The 21,994-nt window shown below is 60.6% G+C and overlaps 2 protein-coding genes across 2 annotated transcripts; both read left to right on the top strand.

Moving 5' to 3' along the window:
* Positions 1-391: 391 nt before the first annotated feature.
* REM1 (RRAD and GEM like GTPase 1) lies at positions 392-2,617 on the top strand. The gene is made up of 4 exons (XM_054391938.1): positions 392-707; positions 934-1,039; positions 2,017-2,198; positions 2,340-2,617. The coding sequence occupies exons 1-4, from the start codon at positions 392-394 to the stop codon at positions 2,615-2,617; spliced, it is 882 nt and encodes a 293-aa protein (XP_054247913.1).
* A 5,325-nt stretch (positions 2,618-7,942) lies between these two features.
* HM13 (histocompatibility minor 13) lies at positions 7,943-21,765 on the top strand. Its single transcript, XM_054391869.1, has 13 exons — positions 7,943-8,158; positions 9,678-9,776; positions 11,097-11,179; positions 12,019-12,107; positions 12,999-13,084; positions 13,231-13,356; positions 14,932-14,989; positions 15,782-15,865; positions 16,144-16,180; positions 17,427-17,529; positions 17,988-18,073; positions 20,739-20,932; positions 21,729-21,765. The coding sequence occupies exons 1-12, from the start codon at positions 7,943-7,945 to the stop codon at positions 20,887-20,889; spliced, it is 1,218 nt and encodes a 405-aa protein (XP_054247844.1). The 3' UTR covers positions 20,890-20,932; positions 21,729-21,765.
* The last annotated feature ends 229 nt before the right edge of the window (positions 21,766-21,994 follow it).

The following is a 21,994-nucleotide window of genomic DNA, read 5'->3' as shown; positions in this document are numbered from 1 at the left end:
GGGCAGCGGGCACTACTCGCTCCTTACTTGGCAAGGCAGTGGAGCCATGCGGGGGGCACCGGCAGGGAACCGCCACCCCCCCCGGCTGCTCCCCGGACACGGAGGGGACGCACTCCGCGGGGGAAAACTCGCCCTTCCCCAGCACCGGGAGCCCCGCGGGGACCTCGGGGACCGGACGGAGCATCCGGGACCGGAGCCGGTGCGGGCGGGGGTGTGTCCGGTGTGGGAGGGACCGGGCGCGGTCAGGGGGCTCCGCCTCCAGCGATTTAAAGCCCGGGACCGGGCGGTGGCGGGGTCTGTCCCGGGGAAAGTTGTGCCCGAACTACCGCCGGCTGGGACGGGCACCGGGAACCGGGACCGACACCGGGAACCGGGGCCTGTGGGTGCCTCGATGACCCTGAACACGCAGCACGGGAGCAAGACCCCGCTGCGGAGGAGAGCCAGCACTCCTCTGCCGCGGCCGGGGGTGCTGGATGCTCCCCCCCGGAGCGAGCCCGGGCACCCCCAGCTCGGTCACACCGCGCCCGAGGCCAGGGGCAGGGCCGCGGCCTCCCGGAGCAGTTGGTCCTCGGAGTCTTCGGGCTCCTCTGTCTCCTTGGAGCCCCGGTACCGAGTGGTGCTGCTGGGTGACCCCGGCGTGGGCAAGACCAGCCTGGCCAACGTCTTCGCCGGTGTCCAGGAGCGGGACCTGCTGGAGCAGCACGGAGGTGAGTGCCGGGAGGGCTGAGGGCTGCTTGGGGACCCTCTGCGGCAGGGACACCCACCCTGGAGGGGCCTGGAGGAGGGGGCGAGGGGGGGCGGCGGCAGAGTGCGTCCATTAGGGCCCCGCAGTGGGAAACATCCATGTCTGAGATGGAGAGGAGCCTGGCACCGGGGCCAGGGCTGGGTGCCCAGGCAGTGCCAGGCCAACCAGGCTCTCCTGGCATCTTGCAGGGGCCATGTACGAGCGCACACTGGCCGTGGACGGTGAGGAGACCACACTGCTGGTGATGGACGCTTGGGAGTCGGAGCAAAGGGTACGGCAGGGCTGGGGGAGCTGGCATGTGCTCAGGCAGGAGGCATTGGGTGGGCACAGCCACTGCTTTGGGGCTGCTGGGCTCTGTGAAGTGCCCTGGGGCTTTCCCAGAGGTGTCCAGCGCTTGCTGCTTGCCCTCACCACACAGAGGGACATGGCACTGGGGGCAAGATCCCTGCCTTGGGGGTCATGTCTCTGGGTGACTCTTTGCCCACCTTCCCCAGGTGTGAAGATTCTCATGACAGGGCACCATGCGGGCACAGGGTGCCCCTGGTGTGAGGGGTGGTGGGGGGGGAAGGAGCGTGGTGCCAGCCTGCTTTGAGAGGCATGGAAAGGGTTTGAGGACGGGGCTGGGGAAGCCAACTGGGCACATCCACATGAGATGGTGCTGCCAGCCAGGCCACGTGATTCAACGGGCAGAGCGGTGGCAGAGCCTGGCATGGGGCATTCCTTCCACCCAGCGCACAGAGGCATCTTCTGGGCAGTGCTGCTGTCACCTCCTCCTTCAAAACACTCCTTGGCCTCCCTCCATGCCAGGGCCTGGCATTCTTGTGGGTGCCACTGGGCAGCAACTAACCCTCCAGGGCAGCGATGCATGGGCAGAGCACCCGCATGGGCTGAGGCTGCGTTTGGCATCTCCAGAGATGCCCCAGCATCAAAATACCCCCAAAACATCCCTTTATTTCCACCAGCGACCTACCCCAGGGGCTGGGCCTGGCTCAGGCACCCACGATGCCAGCCTTGAGTGGCCGAGGGCAGTGCTCCATGCCAAGCTGAGCCCACAGCCCCAGTTTGTTGCCGAGAGAGGAGGAAACTCCGAATCAGGAGGTTCACGGGGCCACACCTCTGGTGCCCACCATGCAGGGCCAGGTGGGGTGCGCTGCGTGGTGCCAGCGTGCTCTGCCATGCCTTGGCAGCGGTCAGGGGGATGCCAGCAGCCCTTCGCGGGGCGATGCCATCCTGTTCCCCTCTGGGCAGGGCGAGGAGAGCCGGCGCCGCAGCCGGTGCCTGCGGATGGGGGACGCCTACGTCCTGGTCTACTCCATCACCGACCGCGGCAGCTTCGAGAGCGCCTCGGAGCTGCGCATCCAGCTGCGCCGCGCCCGGCAGGCTGAGGACATCCCAATCATCCTGGTGGGCAACAAAACCGACCTGGTGCGGTGCCGAGAGGTCTCCCTCGAAGGTGAGAGCTGACAGCAGGCCTTGGCTGGGTGCTGCGGACCCCACTCCTTGCACCCCGCGTCTGTCCCTTTTGTCCCCGAACCTGACTGCGGCCGGGGTGCCAGCGGGGCCGTGCCCCGTTTTCCTGCCCTTCCCTTTGCAGAGGGCCGAGCCTGCGCCGTGGTGTTCGATTGCAAGTTCATCGAGACGTCGGCAGCCCTGCAGCACAACGTGGCCGAGCTCTTCGAGGGGGTGGTGCGGCAGATCCGCCTGCGCCGCGGACCCAAAGAGGCCCCCAAGAACCCCGCGGCTGGCCAGAAGCGCAAGGAGAGCCTCACCAAGAGGGCGCGGCGCTTCCTCGACAGGCTGGTAGCCAGGAACAGCAGCAAAGTGACCCTCAAAGCCCGCTCCAAATCCTGCCACGACCTGTCCGTGCTCTGAGTGCTGCCACCTGCCCGTCCCTCCCGCATGCCAGCGGCCACCGGCTCCGCGGAGAGCCCAGACAGAGCTGGAGCCGTGCTGAGGACCTGGAGATGATTGGTCTGGTGCTGAGGGATGCCCGGGGCGGCTCCAGATCCAGTTGCTTCTCCTCCAGGAGAGGGGATGATTCCCTGGAATGCACTCGTGGAGCCGAGGGTGGGATGGGCACCTGTACTTGGGGTGGTGGGACCCTGGGAGACTGATCATAGAATCCCAGAATGGTTTGGGTTGGTAGGGACCTTAAAGACCACCTGGGGCCAACCTCCTGCCATGGGCAGGGACACCTCCCACTACACCAAGTTGCCCAAAGCCTCATCCAGCCTGGCCTGGAACACCCTCAGGAATGAGGCATCTACAGCTTCTCTGGGCAACCCATTCCAGTGTCTCACCACCCTCACCACAGATGGTCCTGTGGAGCTGCAGGTGAGGGCTGGCTGTGCCCTAGTGCAGGGCTGGGCACTGCTGGGGGTGTGGCAGGTCCTGCCCATGGTGCCTGTTCTTTGTGGGGCAGCAGGGACCAGTGAGGGTGCAGTGGCAGTGTCCACCTCTTGAACATCCTACGTGGGGAGAGTGGCTGAGGGTGCACTGGCAGCATCTCCTGGCACCCCTGTGCCAGGGTTTTGTGCCACGTCTCCCTGGCACTGGTGTTTCTCAGGCTGAGGTTTTTCTGTCCTGGTGCAATGGGGAAAGCCCTGGACCTGCAGAATAAACCAGAGCAGAGAGATGCTGCTCTCTGCTCAGTCCCTGCCCTGCCTGGGGAGCTGTATTCCAGAGCCATGTGGCTAGATTCCTTGGATGTAGCCAGGGCAGAGGACTTGCCTCCTGGTCCAGCATGGCCTTGGTGGGCTCCATCTCCACCAGCTGAAACATCTAAGAGCAGGCAGAGCCTCTGTCCCGGGAGTGGAAGTCTCAGTTCCTGCCCCTGTGTCTGCAGCATCATTCCCTGCCATGAAAGAAGGTCCCAGCCCCTCTGCACCGCCCAGCTGGCTCCAGAAGAGCCTCTGGAAAGGGCTCATTGGCACCATGGGAGCTGCATCTTGGGCTGCTGGTGGTTCCTGGCTCCCTGGACAGGGTGGCACTGCCAGGAAGGGACGTGTTTGGCTGCAGCAAGCAGTGAGTGCCCCTGGGCACCTGGGCAGGTGACGCTGGAGCCGTGTGGGCTCCACTGGTTGTTTTTGGGCTGTGCTGGCATTGAGCAGCCAGAACACCACGAGGGATCCTGCCCAGGGAGCCTGGTGCCAGGGAGGATCAGCCATGGGTCAGGTCAGGAGTTTCCACTTGCTCTGCAGCTGGAGCCTGAGGAGATGCTTGGCCCTGGCCAGCACGGTGCAGCCAGAGAGGAGGTCAGCAGCACAAAGGGGACACAAGAAGGACATGGACCTGCTGGAGTGAGTCCTGAGGAGGGCCACGAAAAGGCTCAGGGGGCTGGAGCACCTCTGCTACGAGCACAGGCTGAGGGAGCTGGGGGTGTTCAGCCTGGGAAAGAGAAAGCTCCAGGCACACCTCAGAGCTGCATTTCAAAATCTGAAGAGGACCTACAGGCAGGCTGGGGAGGGACTGTTCAGAAGGGTCTGTGAGGACAGGAGGGGAGGGGCAGTGGTTTGAAACAGGAGCAAGGGAGGTTTGGATTGGACATCAGGAGGAAGTTCTGCACAGTGAGGGTGGTGCAATAATGGAACAGGTTGATCAGACAGGTGGTTGAGGCCCCATCCCTGGGGACATTCAAGATCAGACTTGATGTGGCCCTGAGCAGCCTGATCTAATTGCAGGTGTCCCTGCTGCCTGCAGGAGGGTTGGACAAGATGCCCTTGGAAGGTCCCTTCCAGCCAGATGCAATCTGTGAAAACAGCCTCTCCTCAAGGGCAAACCCCAGCCAGGGCTGCTGCCCAGGACCAGGGGAGCCTTTTCTTCATGCTCCTTTGTGCTTTGCACAGTGCTGGTGCCCATGGCATTGCTGCTGTGCCAGGGCCCTGCCCTTGAGCTCCCTGTACCCTACTTCCCGGGACTGCTGGATGATCACAGGGTGCTGGGGGCTGCCTACTCGGGCCGAGGGGCTCCTTGCTGCTGCCTGTCCCTCCCGCAGCTGTGGCCAGTGTTTCCCTACGGCAGGAGGCAGCAGGGGGGTCACGGGATGGAAAATTGGCAGCCAGCAGCGAGGGGAGTGGAAAGAATGAGCTCAAACCCAGAAAAATGCAACCAAGCTGCAGGGTGGGAGGAGAGGCCAAGGGGGGGCCATGGCCTGGAGCTGGGAAACGAAGCGAGGGAGGAAGAAGGAGGCACTGGTGGGGGACTGGGGGCTGCCTGTGGCCCCCAGCAGGGCTGTCACCTGGGGTTTGGTGCCTCCAGACCCTCCCTGGATGGCCTTCTGTCCCAGTGCTATCTGTCCTAGTGCTACCCCTTCCAGTGCCATCGGTCCCAGTGCCATCCATCCCTGGGTGGTTATCTGTCCAGTGTTATCCATCCCAGTGCCACCCATGCCACTGTTGTCCATCCCTGGGTGTCCATCAGCCCCAGTGCCTGCCATTCCAGTTCCACTCATCCCAGTACCGTCCATCCCTGAGTGGCCACTGGTCCCATCAATTCCTGTGCCACCCATGCCACTGCCATCTGTCCTTGGGTGGCCATTGGCTTCAGTGCCATCTGTCCCAGTGCCACCCATTCCTGGGTGCCCATCAATCCCAGTCCAATCTCCCCTAATCCCACCTCCTTCCTGGCACTATTTGCCCCTTATGCCATGCCACCCACCCCAGTGCCAGCAGCCTTGGTGTCATCAGTCCTGGCATACTCTGTTCTGCTCACCATCTCCCTGGGACAAGGGAACATCTGCCCTGGGATGCCAACCCCAGGGCTGCAGAGACACAACTCTTCTCTTTTTTTTGCCCAGTTTCCTCAGCCCATGCAGGAGGGCACCCCCACCATCACTTGGGGCTCCCTCTCAGCTCAGGACTATGCACCCACCCTGCTTAACTGGGATTTGGTGCAGGAGGAGCTGAGCTGGGACACCTCAACTCCCTGCCCAGCCATGGCAGTGCCCAGGGCATTGCTGCTCCCATTGAGGGAGCATTGGTGCCAGTGGGGATGGAGGTTCCTGCTATCTGGGGGCACTGTGGGAGCAAATGGAGCTGCTGCTCCTCAGGCAGGAACCAAAACCAAGGGAGAGGCTTTGGGGGACTCCTGGAAGGGTTTGAGGTGGGAGCTGCATCTTGGAGCCCAAAATGGGGCTGGCATGATGCAGGGCCATGGCACAGGGGCCTGAGCAGCAGGAGCAAGGCTGGGAGAGAAGCATCAGCCTGTGATGAGGGTTCCCAACCCAATCTGTGGTTTGGGACAGGGGTGTGTGTCCCCAAAGGGGTCAAGAAGGGGGTCACAGCTGCTCTGTGCCTGTCCTTCTCCTTTGGGGAAGAACCAGCAGCAGCAAGAGGCCAGTGGCCCAGAATGGGGCTCCCAGGGGGCCATTCCATCTGCCCTTTGCCTGCAACACAAAACTATGAATCACCCTCGGTCCTGAAATAGATTATTTTGTAAAAAATACCCACAAAACCCACAAAAAAACAAAAACCCAAACATTAAAACAGAAATCCGTTTAAAACTTGGAGTTTTCAGCCCACTGCCCTCTTTCCCCCCTGCCCTGGCTCAGGTTCCCCCCCACACACACACTTTGCTCAGGTTTTATCTTTTGTGCCTCAGCAAACTCTCACCCCACAGAGGGCGATGGGGACGTGCAGGAGGAGGAAGAGGAGGAAGAGGGGGAGGAGGCTTGGTGGCGTGGCCAGGCTGCCGGCGGCTCAGGAGGGGATATGTGGGAGGAAAAAACACATTTCAGCCAATTTTCCAGCGGAACCCTGGCCCCTGTCCAGCGTCAGAGAGAATTTGGTGTCACTTATGAGGTGTTTTGTGAAGCGGCTGCTTGATGAGCGTGGCCATGGGTGGGCTAGGAGTGGCTCAGCAGCACCGGGGGGGTGCGTTGGGAACGGGGAAGGGCAGGAAAACCCAGGGCTGGATGGAGAAGTCTGTGAGACCCTGACCCACCTCAGGTGGCTGAAGCCACCACCTTCCTGCTCACTCCTGGTCCTCATGGCTGAGGGCAGGAGGGAGCTGGGGAACTGCTGCCTCACTGGCTTCACTCCTGGCACCATGGGGTCTGGGATAAGTGACCATAGACTGGGATGGTCCCGGGCTGAGGGGGCTGGGACAGCACAGCAGTTGCAGGCAGCCTGGACTGGGCATTGGTGAGGCTGCACTTCCAATATTGGGTTCAGTCTTGGGCCCCTCACTCCAAGAAGGACATTGAGGGGCTGGAGTGGGTCTGGAAAAGGGCAAGAAAGCTGGGGAAGGGTCTGGAGAACAGGGCTGGGGAGGAGCAGCTGAGGGAGCTGGGGGTGTTCAGCCTGGAGGAGGCTGAGGGGAGACCTTCTGGCTCTCTGCAGCTCCCTGAAAGGAGGCTGGAGCCAGGTGGGGCTTGGTCTCTTCTCCCTAGGTAACAAGTGGTAAAATGAGAGGAAATGGCCTCAAGCAGCAGCAGGGGAGGTTTAGGTTGCATATTATGAAAAACTTCTTCACTGAAAGGGCCTTGGGGCACTGGCCCAGGCTGCCCATGGCAGTGGTGGAGCCCCATCCCTGCAGGGCTTTCAGAGTCGCTTGGATAAGGAGCTTAGGGCCGTGGTCTAACAGCTGCGTCCAGGGAGATGTTAGGTTATGGTCGGACTAGATGACCTTAAGGTCCCTTCCAACCAGGACATCCTGTGACCAGCAGGACCAAGGCTCTGCCCGGTCCCACCAGCCTCGGCCTGCCCTCACGGTTCCCGGTCCCGGTCTCGAAGCAGTGGAGTGAGTGGAGCAGGGCCTGCCCACCCCCGGAGAGTGACCCTCGGGGCTTAGCTGCCGAGCCGCGGGACCCCCGAGCGGAGCCGCGGAAGCCCCGAGCAGAGCCGCGGGACCCCCGAGCGGAGCCGCGAGACCCCCGAACGGAGCCGCGGGACCCTAGAACGGAGCCGCGGGACCCCCAAGCGGAGCCGCGGAAGCCCCAAGCGGAGCCGCGGGACCCCCGAGCGGAGCCGCGGGACCCTCGAACGGAGCCGCGGGACCCCCGAGCGGAGCCGCGGGACCCCCGAGCGCAGTCGCGGGACCCGGGACCGCTTCCCGGCTGCCGCCGTCTCCTAGCAACGCGCGGCGCGCGGCGGTGGGCGGGCCAGGCGGCCGCGTGCCGCGTGACGCACTTCCGGTGGCAAGAAGGACGTGTCCCTGCCGCGCGCCGGCCGGAAGCGGAGCCGGCGGGGAGCAGCCGCCATGGAGGAGGCCGCGGCGCACAACGGCAGCGCCGCCGGGGCCGGGGCTGGAGCCGGAGCCGGAGCCGGAGCTGGAGCCGGGACCGGGACCCCCGCGGCTACCCGCCCTCCCGCCACCCCCGAGGGCATGGCACTGGCCTACGGCAGCCTCGTCCTCATGGCGCTGTTGCCCATCTTCTTCGGGGCGCTGCGCTCCGTCAGCTGCGCCAAGAGCAAGGTACCGCCGCGGGCCCGGGGCAGCCCCACCGAACGCCCTCCTGGGGCGGCCAGGCCTCTCCGCAAGCCGTGTCGCTTCCTGACAGGCCCTCCGGGGCCTCCAGCCCTCGGGAGCCCACCCCCACCTTGCGGGGCCCCGTCCCACAAGCCGGCCCCCGGCCCTGGCAAGGCAGAGAGAGCCGCGTCCCGGTAGAGGCGGGACACCCATGGGGGAGATCCGTCTGCCCTCGGCGTCTCCAGCCCTGTTTTCACTGTCACGATAAATTCAAGTGCTGCAAAACCCGACCCCGTCCCTTATCATGGAATCCTAGAACGGTTTGGGTTGGAAGGTGCCTTAAAGATCATCTGCTCCAACCCCCTTTCAGGGGGCAGGGACAGCTCCCACTAGACCAGGACGCTCAGAGCTCCCCTGCAAGAGATGCCGTTTTGGGGAGGCTCTTGTGTGGCTTTGCCTGGCTGTGCCCCACAGCAGTGGAGCAGGTCCCCTGGGTGCTGCCTGCCCTCCCTGTGCTAACCCTGCAGCCCATCCTGCTGCTCTCTACATCTCTCCCCTGGCCTCGGGTAGAAACGGGAACTTAAACCCCAACACTGTCTCCTGAAGCTCAGGAGGTGGAACTGGCTTACACAGTCTGATTTCTTACTCTTTTTGAAGCCCCTTGTCACCCTTATGTCTTACTTAAGGGGTTCCAGATGATTTGGGGGGGGGGGCTCCTGCCAGCTCAGTCCAATATGTTCTGTGAGCAGTGCCCAGATACGGTTTTGGGGGAGGGATTCTCTTTGGTCATGCCATGGGCAGCCTTTGTTAGGCCTTTGCTTGAGCACTGTGTGGCAGCTGCCATGCCCAGGAGAAGCTGTTGTTCCTTCACAGAGTGGCTTTGCAGAAGGGCTGCCAGCAGGAGCCCTGTCTGGTGCTGGCTGCAGGTGCCTGTGTGAGATTAGACCTCCAGGCAGCAGCCAGATGGGCAGGGGAGCAGGCAGCAGCACAGGCAGCCCTCTGCCTCTCCTCTGAAAGCTGCAAATCTCTCTCCTGGGAAATGGCTTGAAAAGGGGCTGGTTTAGCTGCTGCAGAGATGTCTCAGAAATAAAAAGGCATTTAGAAATTGGGCTTTTGAGCACAAGGAGTGTCCCAAGAGCGAGGTGAGGGATAAAAAGGTGGCTGGAGAGAAACGTCACCCACAGGGTGCTGGACATATGGTGTGCACAGATGGGGCTGGCTGGGTGGGGATGGGGAGGGAGCCCAGCTGGGCAGGGGGGGAAGGAACAATGCCAGTGCAGGTTTTTTTTTTTCTTTTTCCTTCCCCAAGAGGATAAAAGCAGCAAATTATCACAGCCCTTGGAAGGATGAGGTTTGCTTTTCCCATCCCAAGCTCTGCCTGTGACGCAGCCCCACCTCTGGGAATCATGAGGGAGCAGTGGATGCTGTGCCCCTCTTAAAGGCTCTCTTGAGTCTGTTCAGCTGCTGCTCAAGTGTGCAGCCAGAGCAAGGCCTGATCCCCTCTGTCCTCTCCTTCCCTCCCCAGAACTCCTCAGAGATGCCAGAGACCATCACCAGCCGAGATGCTGCTCGATTTCCCATCGTTGCCAGTTGCACCCTTCTGGGGCTCTACCTCTTCTTTAAAGTAAGTGAGCAGCACTGGAGCTGCTGCCTGCCACCCTCCCTACCTGGGCAGGAGCTCCCCAGCTGGGGCTGGCTCCATTATTGGCCCTTAGTGTTGGGACAAAGTGTGTAAGGCTGCACAGCTCAAGCTCTTCAGTGCCCCCGTGCATGTTGGTCCTCACCTGACCTGGCACATCCTGGGGGAAATCAGAATGGTTTTGTGCACAGGTGGGTTCTGGAGAGCTGCTGAGGGATCAGTTCACCCTTGAGCTTTTCCTGGTTCCAGGAACTGACCTGATGGTGCACAGAAGGTGCCAGGGACTGCTGAGGTGCAAATGCTGCTGTCTCTGTGTGGTGCTCTGTGCTGGGCTTCCAAAGCCACCTCAGCAGCAGGCCTGGGGGGGTCCTAGCTTGGGGTGAGCCCCTGTGTGTTGAGGTGAGGTCTTCTAGAGGTGCAGAGCCAACACAGAGCTGGTCAGGAAATCATTTTGGTTGGAAGAGAACTTCAAGACCATTGAGTTAACCCAGCACTGCCAGGGCACCACCAACCCATGGCCCTCAGCACCACATCCCCACAGCTCTGAAACCCCTCCAGGGATGCAGACTCCACCACTGCCCTGGACAGCCTGGGGCAGGCCTTGACAGCCCTCAAGGGGAAGAAATTGTTCCTCATGGCCAACCTAAACCTCCCCTGGGGCAGCTTGAGGCTGTTCCCTCTCATCTCTCACTTCTTCCTTAGGAGAAGAGCCCAATCCCCACCTGGCTCCAGCCTCCTTTCAGGGAGCTGTAGGGAGCCAGAAGGTCTCCCCTCAGCCTTCTTCTCTCCAAGCTGCACAACCCCAGCTCCCTCAGCTGCTCCTCCCCAGCCTTGTGCTCTACCAGACCTGTCCCTCCCACAGGGGGCTGTAGGGCTGCGAGTTAGCAGTTAGGCCGCAGCCTGTGGGGGGAAGGAGTTCTAATTACCCCTTGTTTAATTAGGCCAGGACACACTCAGCCACTGCAGCAGGAGGTGGGGGTGCTGCTGCTGCTGCTCCCCACTGCTGGAGCAGCCTCAGTGCCTGCTGCTGGCTGGGTGGGGGAAGCTCTGTCCTCCTTTCTGCAGCACAGGAGTTATTTTTCAACCCCAGCAGCTTGGGAGGTGCAGGACATCTCCCAGGGCCATTGTGCTTGTTCAGGGTTATTTCCAACATCTTTCCCATCAGCAGAGCAGGAATTTGGGTTATTCCAGCTATTCTCCTCCTCTCCCTGGAGCACTGACACAGCAGCTGCCAATAGGAGCGTGAAATGCTGTGGCTGGGGAGGCCTCTGCAGTGACTAACCCCTCTCTGCCTTTGCCTTGCAGATATTCTCTCAAGAGTACATCAATCTGCTCCTTTCCATGTATTTCTTCGTGCTGGGGATCCTTGCCCTCTCCCACACCATCAGGTAGAGCAGAGGGAAGGCTGTGAGTGGGGCAGGGGTGGCTGAGGCTTGCCCCCTCTGCCAGCTGTTGTGTTTCTTGGGGAGGGGTTTTCTGGAGCCCTGCTACCTCACAGCAGAGCCCAGCTCTTCAATTGTTGGCCCTTGGTGGTGTGAAGATGTGAACCAAACTTTGTGGGGGAAACCAATGCCTTGGGAGTCCCCATACAGCTTCCCTGGGAGAGCTCCTGGAGATCTGGGTGGCCACCATCAAGCCCACCTCACCCCCAGGGGCTGCTGTGGCTTGGCACAGTCCTTGCTGTGAAGGACAGAGCTCCTCAGCTCCTGTGCTGCCCTTCCTGGGATGGCTGAAACAGGCAGCTGGAGCTGATGGTAATGTCCCCAGCCCCTCAGCCTGCTGCTTGGTGGGAGGTGTTGAAAGCTGGAGCTGTTTCAGTAACTGAAAAACTAAAAGCTGGTTTCCTGTTTCCTGAGCTGTGGGGTGCTGGGGACCAGATGTGTTCCCTACAGTAGCTCTGGGCAAGGGATTTGTCTTTGACTGTCCAGTGGTGGCACAGCCAAGTTCTGGGTGCCCAGAGTGCTGCTGGGAGGCACAGGGCACATGCTGGGGGCTGGGATGGGTTCTTCCCTTCTTATTCTGGTCCTGCTGGCTTAAAGCACTTGTGGGGACTGTCACCTGTGGGCAGATCAGACCTCTGGGGAGGATGAGGTCCTGTGTCTGCAGCTTGGGGGCTGAAGCTGGGGCTCCTGCCAGGATCTGAGGTGGTAAAACTTGGCAGAGGTTGTGGGCAGAGCGTCCCACAAGGTTTCTGTTGAACTGCCCTTCTCTGCTGCTCTCATTTCAGCCCCATGATGAACAGATTCTTCCCTGCAAACTTCCCCAACAAGCAGTACCAGCTGCTCTTCACCCAGGGCTCCGGGGAGAGCAAGGAGGGTATGTTGGCTCCCCCACCTCCTGAGCAGCTTCCGGGTCCTCTGCCTTCACTGCTTTGCTTTGTGCTCCTTTGGTGGTTTGACTTCCAGCCTCCTAAAGCAACCTGCTCACTGCTTCTGGAGCCAGTGTGAGCCCCACTTGTCCCTGCAGAGCTGGGGCTGCTTTGGCCACCTTCTTGCTGGTGTTTTCCCCTCCGTGCAGCCTCTCTGCTTGGCAGCAAAAAAAGCTCCCAGAGTGCTGCAGGGACAGAGCTGTGGCTGCTGCTCAGTGTAGTGCCTTTATTTTGCCCCCCCTCTGGCCAACTTCAGGTTGGTTGGGGCTGTGAGCAACCTGCTCTAGTTGCAGATGGCCCTGCTGACTGCAGGGGGCTTGGGCTAGATGAGCTTGAAAGGTTCCTTCCAACCCAAACCAGTCTGGGATTCTATTTAAGCTCCTTGGGGAGTCTCTTTTTGTGGTGCCTTAACTGATGTGGGTTCAAGTCTTTGCACTGGGAGAAGATGCTTTGATGAGTACCTTGCCCTGTAGCTTCACTGGTAAGGGAATAATACTTCTAGAGATACCACCAGGAGTTAACTGGTGCAGGAAGGGGGAGAAGCTTTGCCTCCCCTGCCTTGGACGGTGCCTGAATCCAATTTCCTCTTCAGCAGAAGGATTCACAGATGCTGAGCCTGTGGCAGAGGCTGCCTGAAGGAGGAGGTTTGGGCTTCCAGGGCTGGCTGCTCCCTCTGTGGGGTTTTGCATGCGTTTCCCTTGGGCCGGGGCATTGCTGGGGTGTCTGTCCCCCTGTCTGGGACATGGGTGCTGTGGTGAAGCCTCCCAGCTCAGCCCCACGCAGGAGGAGTGGCTGCTGGGGCTGCCCAGAGTGTCTGACTCCGCTCTGGTTGGTTGCAGAAATAGTGAACTACGAGTTTGACACCAAGGATCTGGTCTGCCTGGCCCTGAGCAGCGTGGTGGGGGTCTGGTACCTGCTGAGAAAGGTAAATGAACCACAGCCCTGGGGCAGAGCTGGGGATGGGGAACCAAGCACCAAGCTGGATCAAACCCCAGCCCCTTGCTAGGCGAAGCCTCCTCAGGCTGTCGGGCACGGGAGGGACCCAAATCTTCCTTTTCCTGTCGTTCTCAGCACTGGATTGCCAACAACCTCTTTGGGCTGGCATTCTCCCTCAATGGGGTGGAGCTGCTGCACCTGAACAACGTCAGCACAGGCTGCATCTTGCTGGGAGGCCTCTTCATCTACGACGTCTTCTGGGTAAAGGTCCCCCCCGGGGCGGACCTGGCAGGCACGTGCCAGGGCCTGCTGCCTCTCTGGAGGCCCCAGGCTGGCTGGGCACCAGCTGGCAGGAGGGATTTAGGGATTCCCACCTCCTCAGCCCAAAGGGCTGTGCTGGGGATGATGGCAGAACCCAAAGGGTTGTGGTGATGATGATGGCAGAACCCAAAGGGCTGTGGTGAGGATGATGGCAGAACCCAAAGGGTTGTGGTGAGGATGATGGCAGAACCCAAAGGGTTGTGGTGGGGATGATGGCAGAACCCAAAGGGTTGTGGTGGGGATGATGGCAGAACCCAAAGGGTTGTGGTGGGGATGATGGCAGAACCCAAAGGGCTGTGGTGGGGATGATGGCAGAACCCAAAGGGCTGTGCTGGGGATGATGGCAGAACCCAACAGCAGGAGAATGTGGCTCAGCTAAAGTTTTTTTGCATCTCTTGAGCACTTGCTTTAAGGTTTCTCTTTAATCCTGAGCTCTAAGATCTGCTCACCTGCTGCTAACCAGCACCTGCTTGGTGTCTGCTGCTGGTGGATCCCAGAGTAGAAGCCTGGGTAGGGAAAAGAGCACAAATAAACCTCAGCATGTGAGAGATGTGGAGCTGTTGGAGCAGGGCCAGAGGTGGCTACAACGATGCTGGGAGGGCTGAAGCCCTCTGCTGTGAGCCCAGGCTGAGAGAGTTGGGGTTGCTCAGCCTGGAGAAGAAAAGGCTCCAGGGAAACCTTCTGGTGGGATTTTAGTGCTCAGAGAGGCTGAGCAGAAAGCTGGTGGCAGACTTCTGAGCAGGGCCTCTTGGGACAGGGCAAGGGGTGGTGGTTTGAATTCAAGAGAGATGCAGACCTGGAAAGAAGAGAGAAATGTTTGACTCTGAGGGTGGGGAGAGCCTGGCCCAGGCTGCCCAGAGAGGTGGGAGCTGCCCCATCCCTGGCACCATTGCAGCTCAGGTTGTTTGGGGCTGGGAGCAACCTGCTCTGGTTGGGGATGTCCCTGGGGACTGCAGGGGCTTGGACTGGGTGAGCTTCAAAGGTCCCTTCCCCCCCAAACCAGTCTCTGCTGAGTGTGGTGGCTGCCCTTTGTGTTTGCAGTCCAGCCCCAAACCCTGCCAGCATTTAAAGCCACGAGTGCAGGACAAATAAATGACCTCAGGGCCAAGCACAGCTGATGTGACAATCACTGCAGTCTCTGTTGGAAGCTCAGAGGCAGCAGCCTGCTGCTGGCTGGGGCTCTCTGCTGAGACCTCCTGCCTTCAGCTCACCCCTTGCATAGTGCCCAGGCTGTCCAGATTTGGGTAGTTAGAGCTGAAACAGCCCTGGGTGGTGGGTGGGATGTGAGTGGTCTCCTGGCTCTGCTCTGGAAGCACCCCTGGTGTGCTCACCTGTCCCAGCACCGTGCTGTGCCTTCTCCCCTGGCTGCTGGGCTCACCTCTGGGGCTCCTCTGCCCACAGTTTGGTGACTTTTGGGCTATTTTCTGCCACTGAGGCCACGCTGGGGCCTATATCTGAACATGTTCATGTCCCTGTGCAGCCATGGTCACCCTGGCCTCCTCTGCTTGTCCCTAGGTCTTTGGCACCAACGTGATGGTGACAGTTGCCAAATCGTTCGAGGCCCCAATAAAACGTGAGTGGACCTTCCCCTGTCTGCTGGAGGAGGGGGAATTTGCTCTGCCCTGCTGCAGTCACTGCCCTCTGCACCCCCCCCACCACCTGGAGATGGCTCAGAGGGTGGGATGTGTGCAGGAGGGTTTCCCTCTAGTGATCTATTAGGCTGCTGTGTGGTGTCACCAACCTGCAGGCAGCGGGGCCAGGCTCTGGGGAGGGATGGTTTGCAGAGCCCTGAGCTGGCTGGGTTGGTCTCTACCCACAGAGTGAGCAATTTCATCAAAAATCACAGAACCCCCCCCAAAAACCAACCAACCAACCAAACCCCCTCCAGAAGGCAGCAGGAGGGCAGATCTAGACTGGAGCTTAGGAAGACATTCTTGACAGTGAGAGTGGGCAGACACTGGCACAGGTTGCCCAGGAGGTTGTGATTCCCCACTCCCTGGAGGTGTGCAGGGCCAGGTTGGATGAGCAGCCTGGGCTGGTGGGAGGTGTCCCTGCCCATGGCAGGGGGTTGGAACTGGATGATCCTGAAGGTTCCTTCCAACCCATCCCATTCTGTGAGTCTCTGCATTTCTGCTGCTGTGGAGCACACAGTGCTTTGGGTCCTGGGAGCTGGGGCTGAAACCTGCCTGAAACCCCTCAGATTCCCATGCCAGAAGTTCTCAGGAAGAGGAAAAGGGAGAGCTGCAGGAGAGGAGGAGGCCAAGGGTCTTGCCCTGCTCTGGTCCCCTTTCACCAGGCAACAGCAGTGCTGGGATGTGCTGAGCACAAACCTTCCTCCCTCACTGCTCCTCTCTGCTCCTGGCAGTGGTTTTCCCACAGGACCTGCTGGAGAAGGGGCTGGAAGCTGACAACTTTGCCATGCTGGGTCTGGGAGACATTGTCATTCCAGGTGAGGCCAGAGAAGGGGGGGACACGCCCGGGGTCCCCTCACTGCTCAGGCTGTGGGCAGCTGAGCAGGTGCCCGGCTCTGCCTTTGGCCGTTTCTGGCAGGAGGCTGTGTGACCTGGGGGACCTCCCAGCAGGTCCTGGTGCTTGTCCCAATGCCTTGTGCCACCAGAGGGCACTGTCAGCCCAGGCATGGCACCCGGAGCCGCTGCAGGTCCTGCCCTGCCTGGCTCAAGCCCTCTGTCCCCTCACTGTCCCCTCACTGTCCCCTTCTCCCCGCAGGGATCTTCATTGCCTTGCTGCTGCGGTTTGACATCAGGTGAGTGGGTGGCAGGGAAGGGGCTTGGGCAGGTTGGATCTTGCAGCATTTTTGAGCTGCTTTTGTAGAGGGGGGAGGAAAAAAAAAGAAAAAAAGAAGAAACCATCAAACTGCAGATCAAGGGGGAGGCAGGAGAGGAACAGTTGTGTGCTCCCCTCCAGGGCTTGGTGTGGGGACCCAGGGAGGGAGGCTGGGACAAGGCAGAGTGTGAGGGGAAGCTCTTGGAGAGCTTTGTGAGTGCTGCAGGGGATTTGTTTGAGCTCAGTGCAGTTGCTGCATGATGTGGCAGGGCAGGCAGCACCTAACAGCCACCCCTGAGCCTCTCCAGCTCCCTGGCTCTGAGGAGGAGAGGGCTGAGGCAGCGAGGGGAAGCGGTGATGGCACGGGGAAGAGCTGGGCATGCTGGCACCTGGGAGGTGCCTCACATGGATGCAAATCAGTGCCTGGCAGTGCTGGCTGCTGCTGGGCTGGCAATGGGGAAAGCAGTTCCTTCCTACACAGGGGAGCTGCACCTCTGGCCAGGGTGTAGCTTGCAGCAGTTGCCCCACACTGAGTGGGTCGTTGTGGAGCTGCAGTGGTGTGGCCCTGCTCCTGCTGTTGTTGCTCAGCCCCTCTCTGCTCTGTGCTAGCTCTCCAGGTGTTTCCACCCACATCCTGCCTGCACCTGCTGGGAATCCCAGTTCCTGCTGCCTGTCCTGCAATGAACCAGCAAGTGCTAAGAGTTGGGGTGTCGGGGACTGGCTGTGTCTCCCCCAAGAAAGGGGGGACCCTCTGTCTGGGTCCAAGCACTGATTCTTCCCACCCCCCAGTGGCCATCCAGCAGCTGGATCATAGAACCACAGAGTCATTTTGGTTGGAAGAGATCTTTAAGATCATGGAGTCCAACCATCAACCCAGCCCTGCCAGAGCACCACCAACCCATGGCCCTCAGCACCACAGCTCCACAGCTCTGAAACCCCTCCAGGGGTGGGGACTCCACCACTGCCCTGGGCAGCCTGGGCCAGCCCTTGACAACCCTTGGGAGGAAGAAACTGTTCTTGATGTCCAATCTCAACCTCCCCTGGGGCAACTTGAGGCCATTTCCTCTCATCCTGTCACTTGTTCCTTTTTCCCCAGCCTGTCACCTGGGTGTCACCCCTTCCTGTCCCACACCACTCCCATGGGACTGGGAATGCTGTGCCAGCTCCATTTTGGCCCCTGGCATCTCTAAGCCAAGGTCACTGTGCTCTGCTCCCTTTCCCTGCAGCCTGAAGAAGAACACACACACCTATTTCTACACCAGCTTCGTGGCCTACATCTTCGGGCTGGGCCTGACCATATTCATCATGCACATCTTCAAGCACGCCCAGGTGAGCTCCACCATGCACATCCCAAGCAGGCCACACCAGTCTGACCATGATATCCCTCTCTACCATGCCAGGAAAAAGTCCCATTCCTTCTCTTGGCTTTTGTTTTTCCAGTATCTTTCCTGCCCAGTGGAGTCCTGGCTCCAGGCAGCTGCATTTCCACTCACAAGCCTCTCACCCAGGCTGCCCTGGGGGGTTTTTGGAGCTCTTTGCAACCAAACTGCCCCTGAAGCCCCACCCTGGGTGCTCTGCATGTGGACCCTGGCTGTGTTTGTGGCCTCAGAGCAGGGGTTTCTTGCTGCTGAGTGCCACTTGGCTCCCAAAGCCACTTTGGGGGCACAAAGCCTCTGTGCCGCACCGTGACTGATGCCATGGGGTGCCAAGGGGCCAGGGCCAGCTCCCCTCAGGCTCCTCTTGAGGGGGACTCTGTGGTTTAACTGTTGTTTTTCCCTCCCCCACAGCCTGCTCTTCTCTACCTGGTCCCTGCATGCATTGGATTCCCACTTCTGGTGGCCTTGGCCAAGGGGGAAGTAACCGAAATGTTCAGGTGAGGCTCAGCTGGGGCCCGGGGCGGCTCTGCCCGCAGGGCTGCAGCACGGGGTGGGGGGTGGAGGGTGCAGATGTTCCCACGCTGGGCACAGCTGGAGGGATGGGTTCACCTGGGCAGGCCCTGGGCGTGTGAGCTGGCACGGGCACGGGGCTGTGTTGGGACATGCCAGCCCTGGCTCCAGCCACCTCCCCGCAGCTGGGCTGGGCCTCTGGTGCGGCACCAACGGGCAGGCAGCATCTGGTGTTGGCTTTTCCGCCCCAGTGACAGAGCCCTGCCGTGTGCTGGCAGGCAGGGCAGGGTGGGACCATGCACCTGGGCTGCAGATACTTGGTCATTGTGTCCCAGGGCCTGGGGGTGGGGGAGAGCAGAGCTGGATCCAGCTGCGAGAGCAGCCAGGGCTGGTTTGAGCACATCCCAGTTCCCAGCTCAGGTGGAGGATCTTGGTTGGCAGCAATCTGCCTGCCCCAGGGAATGCAGAGAAAAGGATCCCTGAATCCCAGCCTGGTGAGGTTGGAAGGGACCTCTGGTGATCACCCAGTCCAAGCCCTGCTCCAGCAGGGCACCCACAGCAGCTTGCCCAGGAGCACAATGCCCAGGGGTGGTTGGAAGCTCTCCAGAGAAGGAGACTCCACAACCTCTCTGGGCAGCCTGCTGCAGGGCTCTGCACCCTCACACCAAACAAGTTTCTCCTGTTCAGGTAGAACCTCCTGGCTTCCAGTTTGTGCCCACTGCTCCTTGTCCTGTTGCTGGGCACCACTGATAAGAGTCTGGCCCTATTAGGGCCCCCCCAGGGCCCCCCCCACCCTTTAGCTCTTGCTGAGCACTGATCAGATCCCCTCTGGGGCTGCTCTTCTCCAGGCTCTCAGCCCCAGGGCTCTCAGCCTTTGCTCCTCACAGAGCTGCTCCAGGCCCCTCAGCAGCTTTGGAGCCTCTGCTGGACTCTCTCCAGCAGTTCCCTGTCTCTCTTGACCTGGGGAGCCCAGAGCTGTGCTGTCACTTCCAGCCTTTCTCTCAGCCTGCCACACTCCAGGCCTTTGCCTGTTTGCTGTCAGCCAGCAGCTGCCATCTCCTGCCTGGACTGTCCCCTCTGAGCCCCAGGGAGCCTGGCCTGGCCCTGCTGGGAACTGGTTCTCCCAGTTGTACTAGTGGATGAGTGGTGGCCCAGGGCAGCTGAAGCAGAGGAGGGACAGCAATAGAACCATGGAATGTTTTCAGTTTGAAAAGACTTTTTAAGACTCTCAAGTCCAGCCAGAACAATAATTTGCCCAACCCAGACTGGGGAAGATTCTTCCCAGAGCAGGGCCCTGCAGCCTCCCTGCTCCAGGGGTGCCCTTACCCAAGCTCCCAGCTTGCTCCGAGTGAAACCAGTGCCAAGACTGGGACACAGCATGGATCCAGCTGCCTTGGCCTCCTTCCCCTCCCCTGGGAGATGCTGCTTTGCCTGTTCCCAGTGTTCCCAGCAAGCTCTCAGCTGGGCCCCCAGCTCCCCAGCCCTGCCACACCTGCCCTCCCTTTGATGTTTGCTTCTGAGGATCGATGCTGCAGGCGCCGAGCGTCCTGGGATCGTCCTTCCTGTGCACCTGGGAGCCCACTGCCTGACTCACCAGCTGACACCAGCACCACCTCCCTCCCTCCTTCCCTCTCTCCCTCCCTCCCTCCAGCGCTGGGAAACTGGGGAGAGAGGAGCTGTGGGGCTGGGAGGCTGGCAGCTGTGTGCCAGGGGCTAGTTGCCCCCTCCCAGAGCGCTGGTACAAACTGCTCCAGCAGCAGAGTTCTGCCTGCTGGGATTGGCTGAGTGTAGGTGGCTGGGGGAGGGGATGCAACCCTGGAGTGCAGCCCCCCCTTGCAGTCACTGCAGTTGCAGGCAGAGGAAGTGGGACATGACAGGACATGTGCCTGGGAGGGTTCCCACTGCAGGAGTCCCATCAGGTGGAGCTCAGCCTTGGTGTGCTCTGTGGCCTGATCCTCCCCACGCTGGTCACAGCCCAGAGGTGGCAGCTCCCTGCTTGCTTATGGGCTCTGAGAGAGGGTCTCATACAGGGACCAGTAAGGGCAGTGCTGGGGGGAGGGTGGGAGCCAGCAACTCTGTGCTGCCAGATGGGGAGGGGCTGCTGATGGAGCTAGAGGTTGGGGACACAGATGAGTTTTGAGGCTCTCAACCTCACTGAGCCTTCCCAGGCAGGCAGTGACCTTCACCCTGCCCCTCAACAGTGAGGAAACCATCCTGGGGCTCATGCTGCTGTAGGCACTGACCTGGAGCTGCAGGACAGGGGCTGCCACCTTGATCTGCTCCCTGTCCCACTCTGCTGCTGCCCCCCACCAGTGCCCAAGCTTGCTGCCCTGTGGGCTCCAGCTGCCTGGCTCTACCCATGGGTCTGGATTTTAGTGGGAGCTGCTTTTCCTTGGGATCTCACCCCTCTCTTTTCCATGCTGCAACCCTGCCCTGGGCTCTGCAGACAGAAGCTGAGGCCCACCTCACCCTCAGCTGGCAGCGGCCAGCAGCCAGAGGGGACAGCACCCTGCCCAGGGTGGTGAGTTTGCAGCAGCCTCACTCCCAAAATTCTTCTGCTTTTTCTTTCTCTCTCTCCCTGCCTCTCCTTTCTGTCCTCCTCTCCCTCCTTTCCCTTCCTGCTTCCTTTTGCTCTTTCTCTCTCTCCTGCAGCTACGAATCCTCTGCTGAAATCTTGCCTCACACTCCAAGGCTCACCCACTTCCCCACTGTGTCAGGCTCTCCAGCCAGCCTTGCTGACTCCATGCAGCAGAAGCTGTCCTGCCCCCGCCGACGCCGGCAGCAAAGCCCCAGTGCCATGTAGCAGTCGCCTGTGGTGCCCTTTTTCTGTCTGTCGCTCTGCCCAGGTAGGGGCTGCTCCTGGCATCCCCCCCTTTCCCCTGGCAGCAGCAGTTGGCATCCTCTCACTGCTCCACATCAGCTTCTCCCTCTTTTTGGTTGGTTTTGTTTTTTTCCAGAGGAAAACTCTGAAGGGGGAGAGGATTTCACTTCTCTGCCCCTCCAGGCTCTTGGGTTTCCTTCGCCAGGGCCCCAGGGATGGTGCTGGGGGTGGGGGGAGAGTGGCTGCCAGAGGAGCAAAACCCTGGGAAGGGGAGGTGGTGGTTGTTGGTCTCGCTGTGGCTCCCACCTCCTTGCTGGCAGCAGTGTTTGGCATGGAAATGTGTGGCTAGCCAGGATGGTGCTCTCAGGAATGAGGACAGAGCCCAGGCTCAGAGCTGGCCTGAGGGCTGGCTGGATGAAGCCTCAGTCCCTAGCTGGGTTGCCCCCCATGGCTGGAGGTGTCTGGGGGGTGTCCCAGTACTTGTCTCCCCACCCCTGAGCTTTGCCCCATCATGTTTCCTGCTCTGGGAGGTGATGGCTGGAGCTCACCTTGGCTTCCTGGGCTGGCCCTGCCTGGCACAGGTCTCTGTCCCCAGACAAGGTCTGACCTCAAGGAATTACAGATTGCATCGGGTTGGAAGGGTTCCTCAAATCTCGTCTTGTGTGTCCCCCCTGCAGTCAGCTGGGACCCCTTCAACCAGATCAGGCTGCCCAGGGCCTCACTGAGTCTGATCTTGACTGTCTCCAGAGGCAGGACTTTAACCACATCCCCAAACAACCTCTTCTAGTGTTTTACCACCTTCTTGTCCCTCTCTCCCTCAGCTACGAGGAGAGCTCTACCCCCAAGGAGGTGCCTGGGGCCTCCAAAGAAGAGTTGACAGAAGCCCCCAAGAAGGAGAAGTGACCTTGCCCGTGGGGCTGTGCCTGGCGCCGCTGGGCTGGGGCCCTTCCAGACCCTCTGCAAAGTGACAGACGACGAAACAATTGTTACAAGAGCATCGTGTTGTGTGTGTGGGAGCAGCCACCATAGCCAGCCGACCCCCAGCCCCCTCCCTGCATGCTGGGCTCCTCCTGGGGGGGGAGAGGTG

Source organism: Indicator indicator, chromosome 24, assembly GCF_027791375.1.
Source record: "Indicator indicator isolate 239-I01 chromosome 24, UM_Iind_1.1, whole genome shotgun sequence".
Classification (NCBI taxonomy): Eukaryota; Metazoa; Chordata; class Aves; order Piciformes; family Indicatoridae; genus Indicator; species Indicator indicator.
The sequence above is the reverse complement of the archived record's forward strand: the minus strand, read 5'-3'. Positions and strand labels throughout refer to the sequence as shown.

Excerpts from the sequence above, each read along its gene's own strand:
- HM13 (XM_054391869.1), top strand. The coding sequence starts at position 7,943 with ATGGAGGAGGCCGCGGCGCACAACGGCAGCGCCGCCGGGGCCGGGGCT. Across the intron at positions 16,181-17,426 it reads CTGCTGCGGTTTGACATCAG|CCTGAAGAAGAACACACACA; the intron begins GTGAGTGGGTGG and ends CTTTCCCTGCAG. Across the intron at positions 17,530-17,987 it reads ACATCTTCAAGCACGCCCAG|CCTGCTCTTCTCTACCTGGT; the intron begins GTGAGCTCCACC and ends CCTCCCCCACAG.
- REM1 (XM_054391938.1), top strand. The coding sequence starts at position 392 with ATGACCCTGAACACGCAGCACGGGAGCAAGACCCCGCTGCGGAGGAGA. Across the intron at positions 708-933 it reads CCTGCTGGAGCAGCACGGAG|GGGCCATGTACGAGCGCACA; the intron begins GTGAGTGCCGGG and ends GGCATCTTGCAG. Across the intron at positions 2,199-2,339 it reads CCGAGAGGTCTCCCTCGAAG|AGGGCCGAGCCTGCGCCGTG; the intron begins GTGAGAGCTGAC and ends TTCCCTTTGCAG.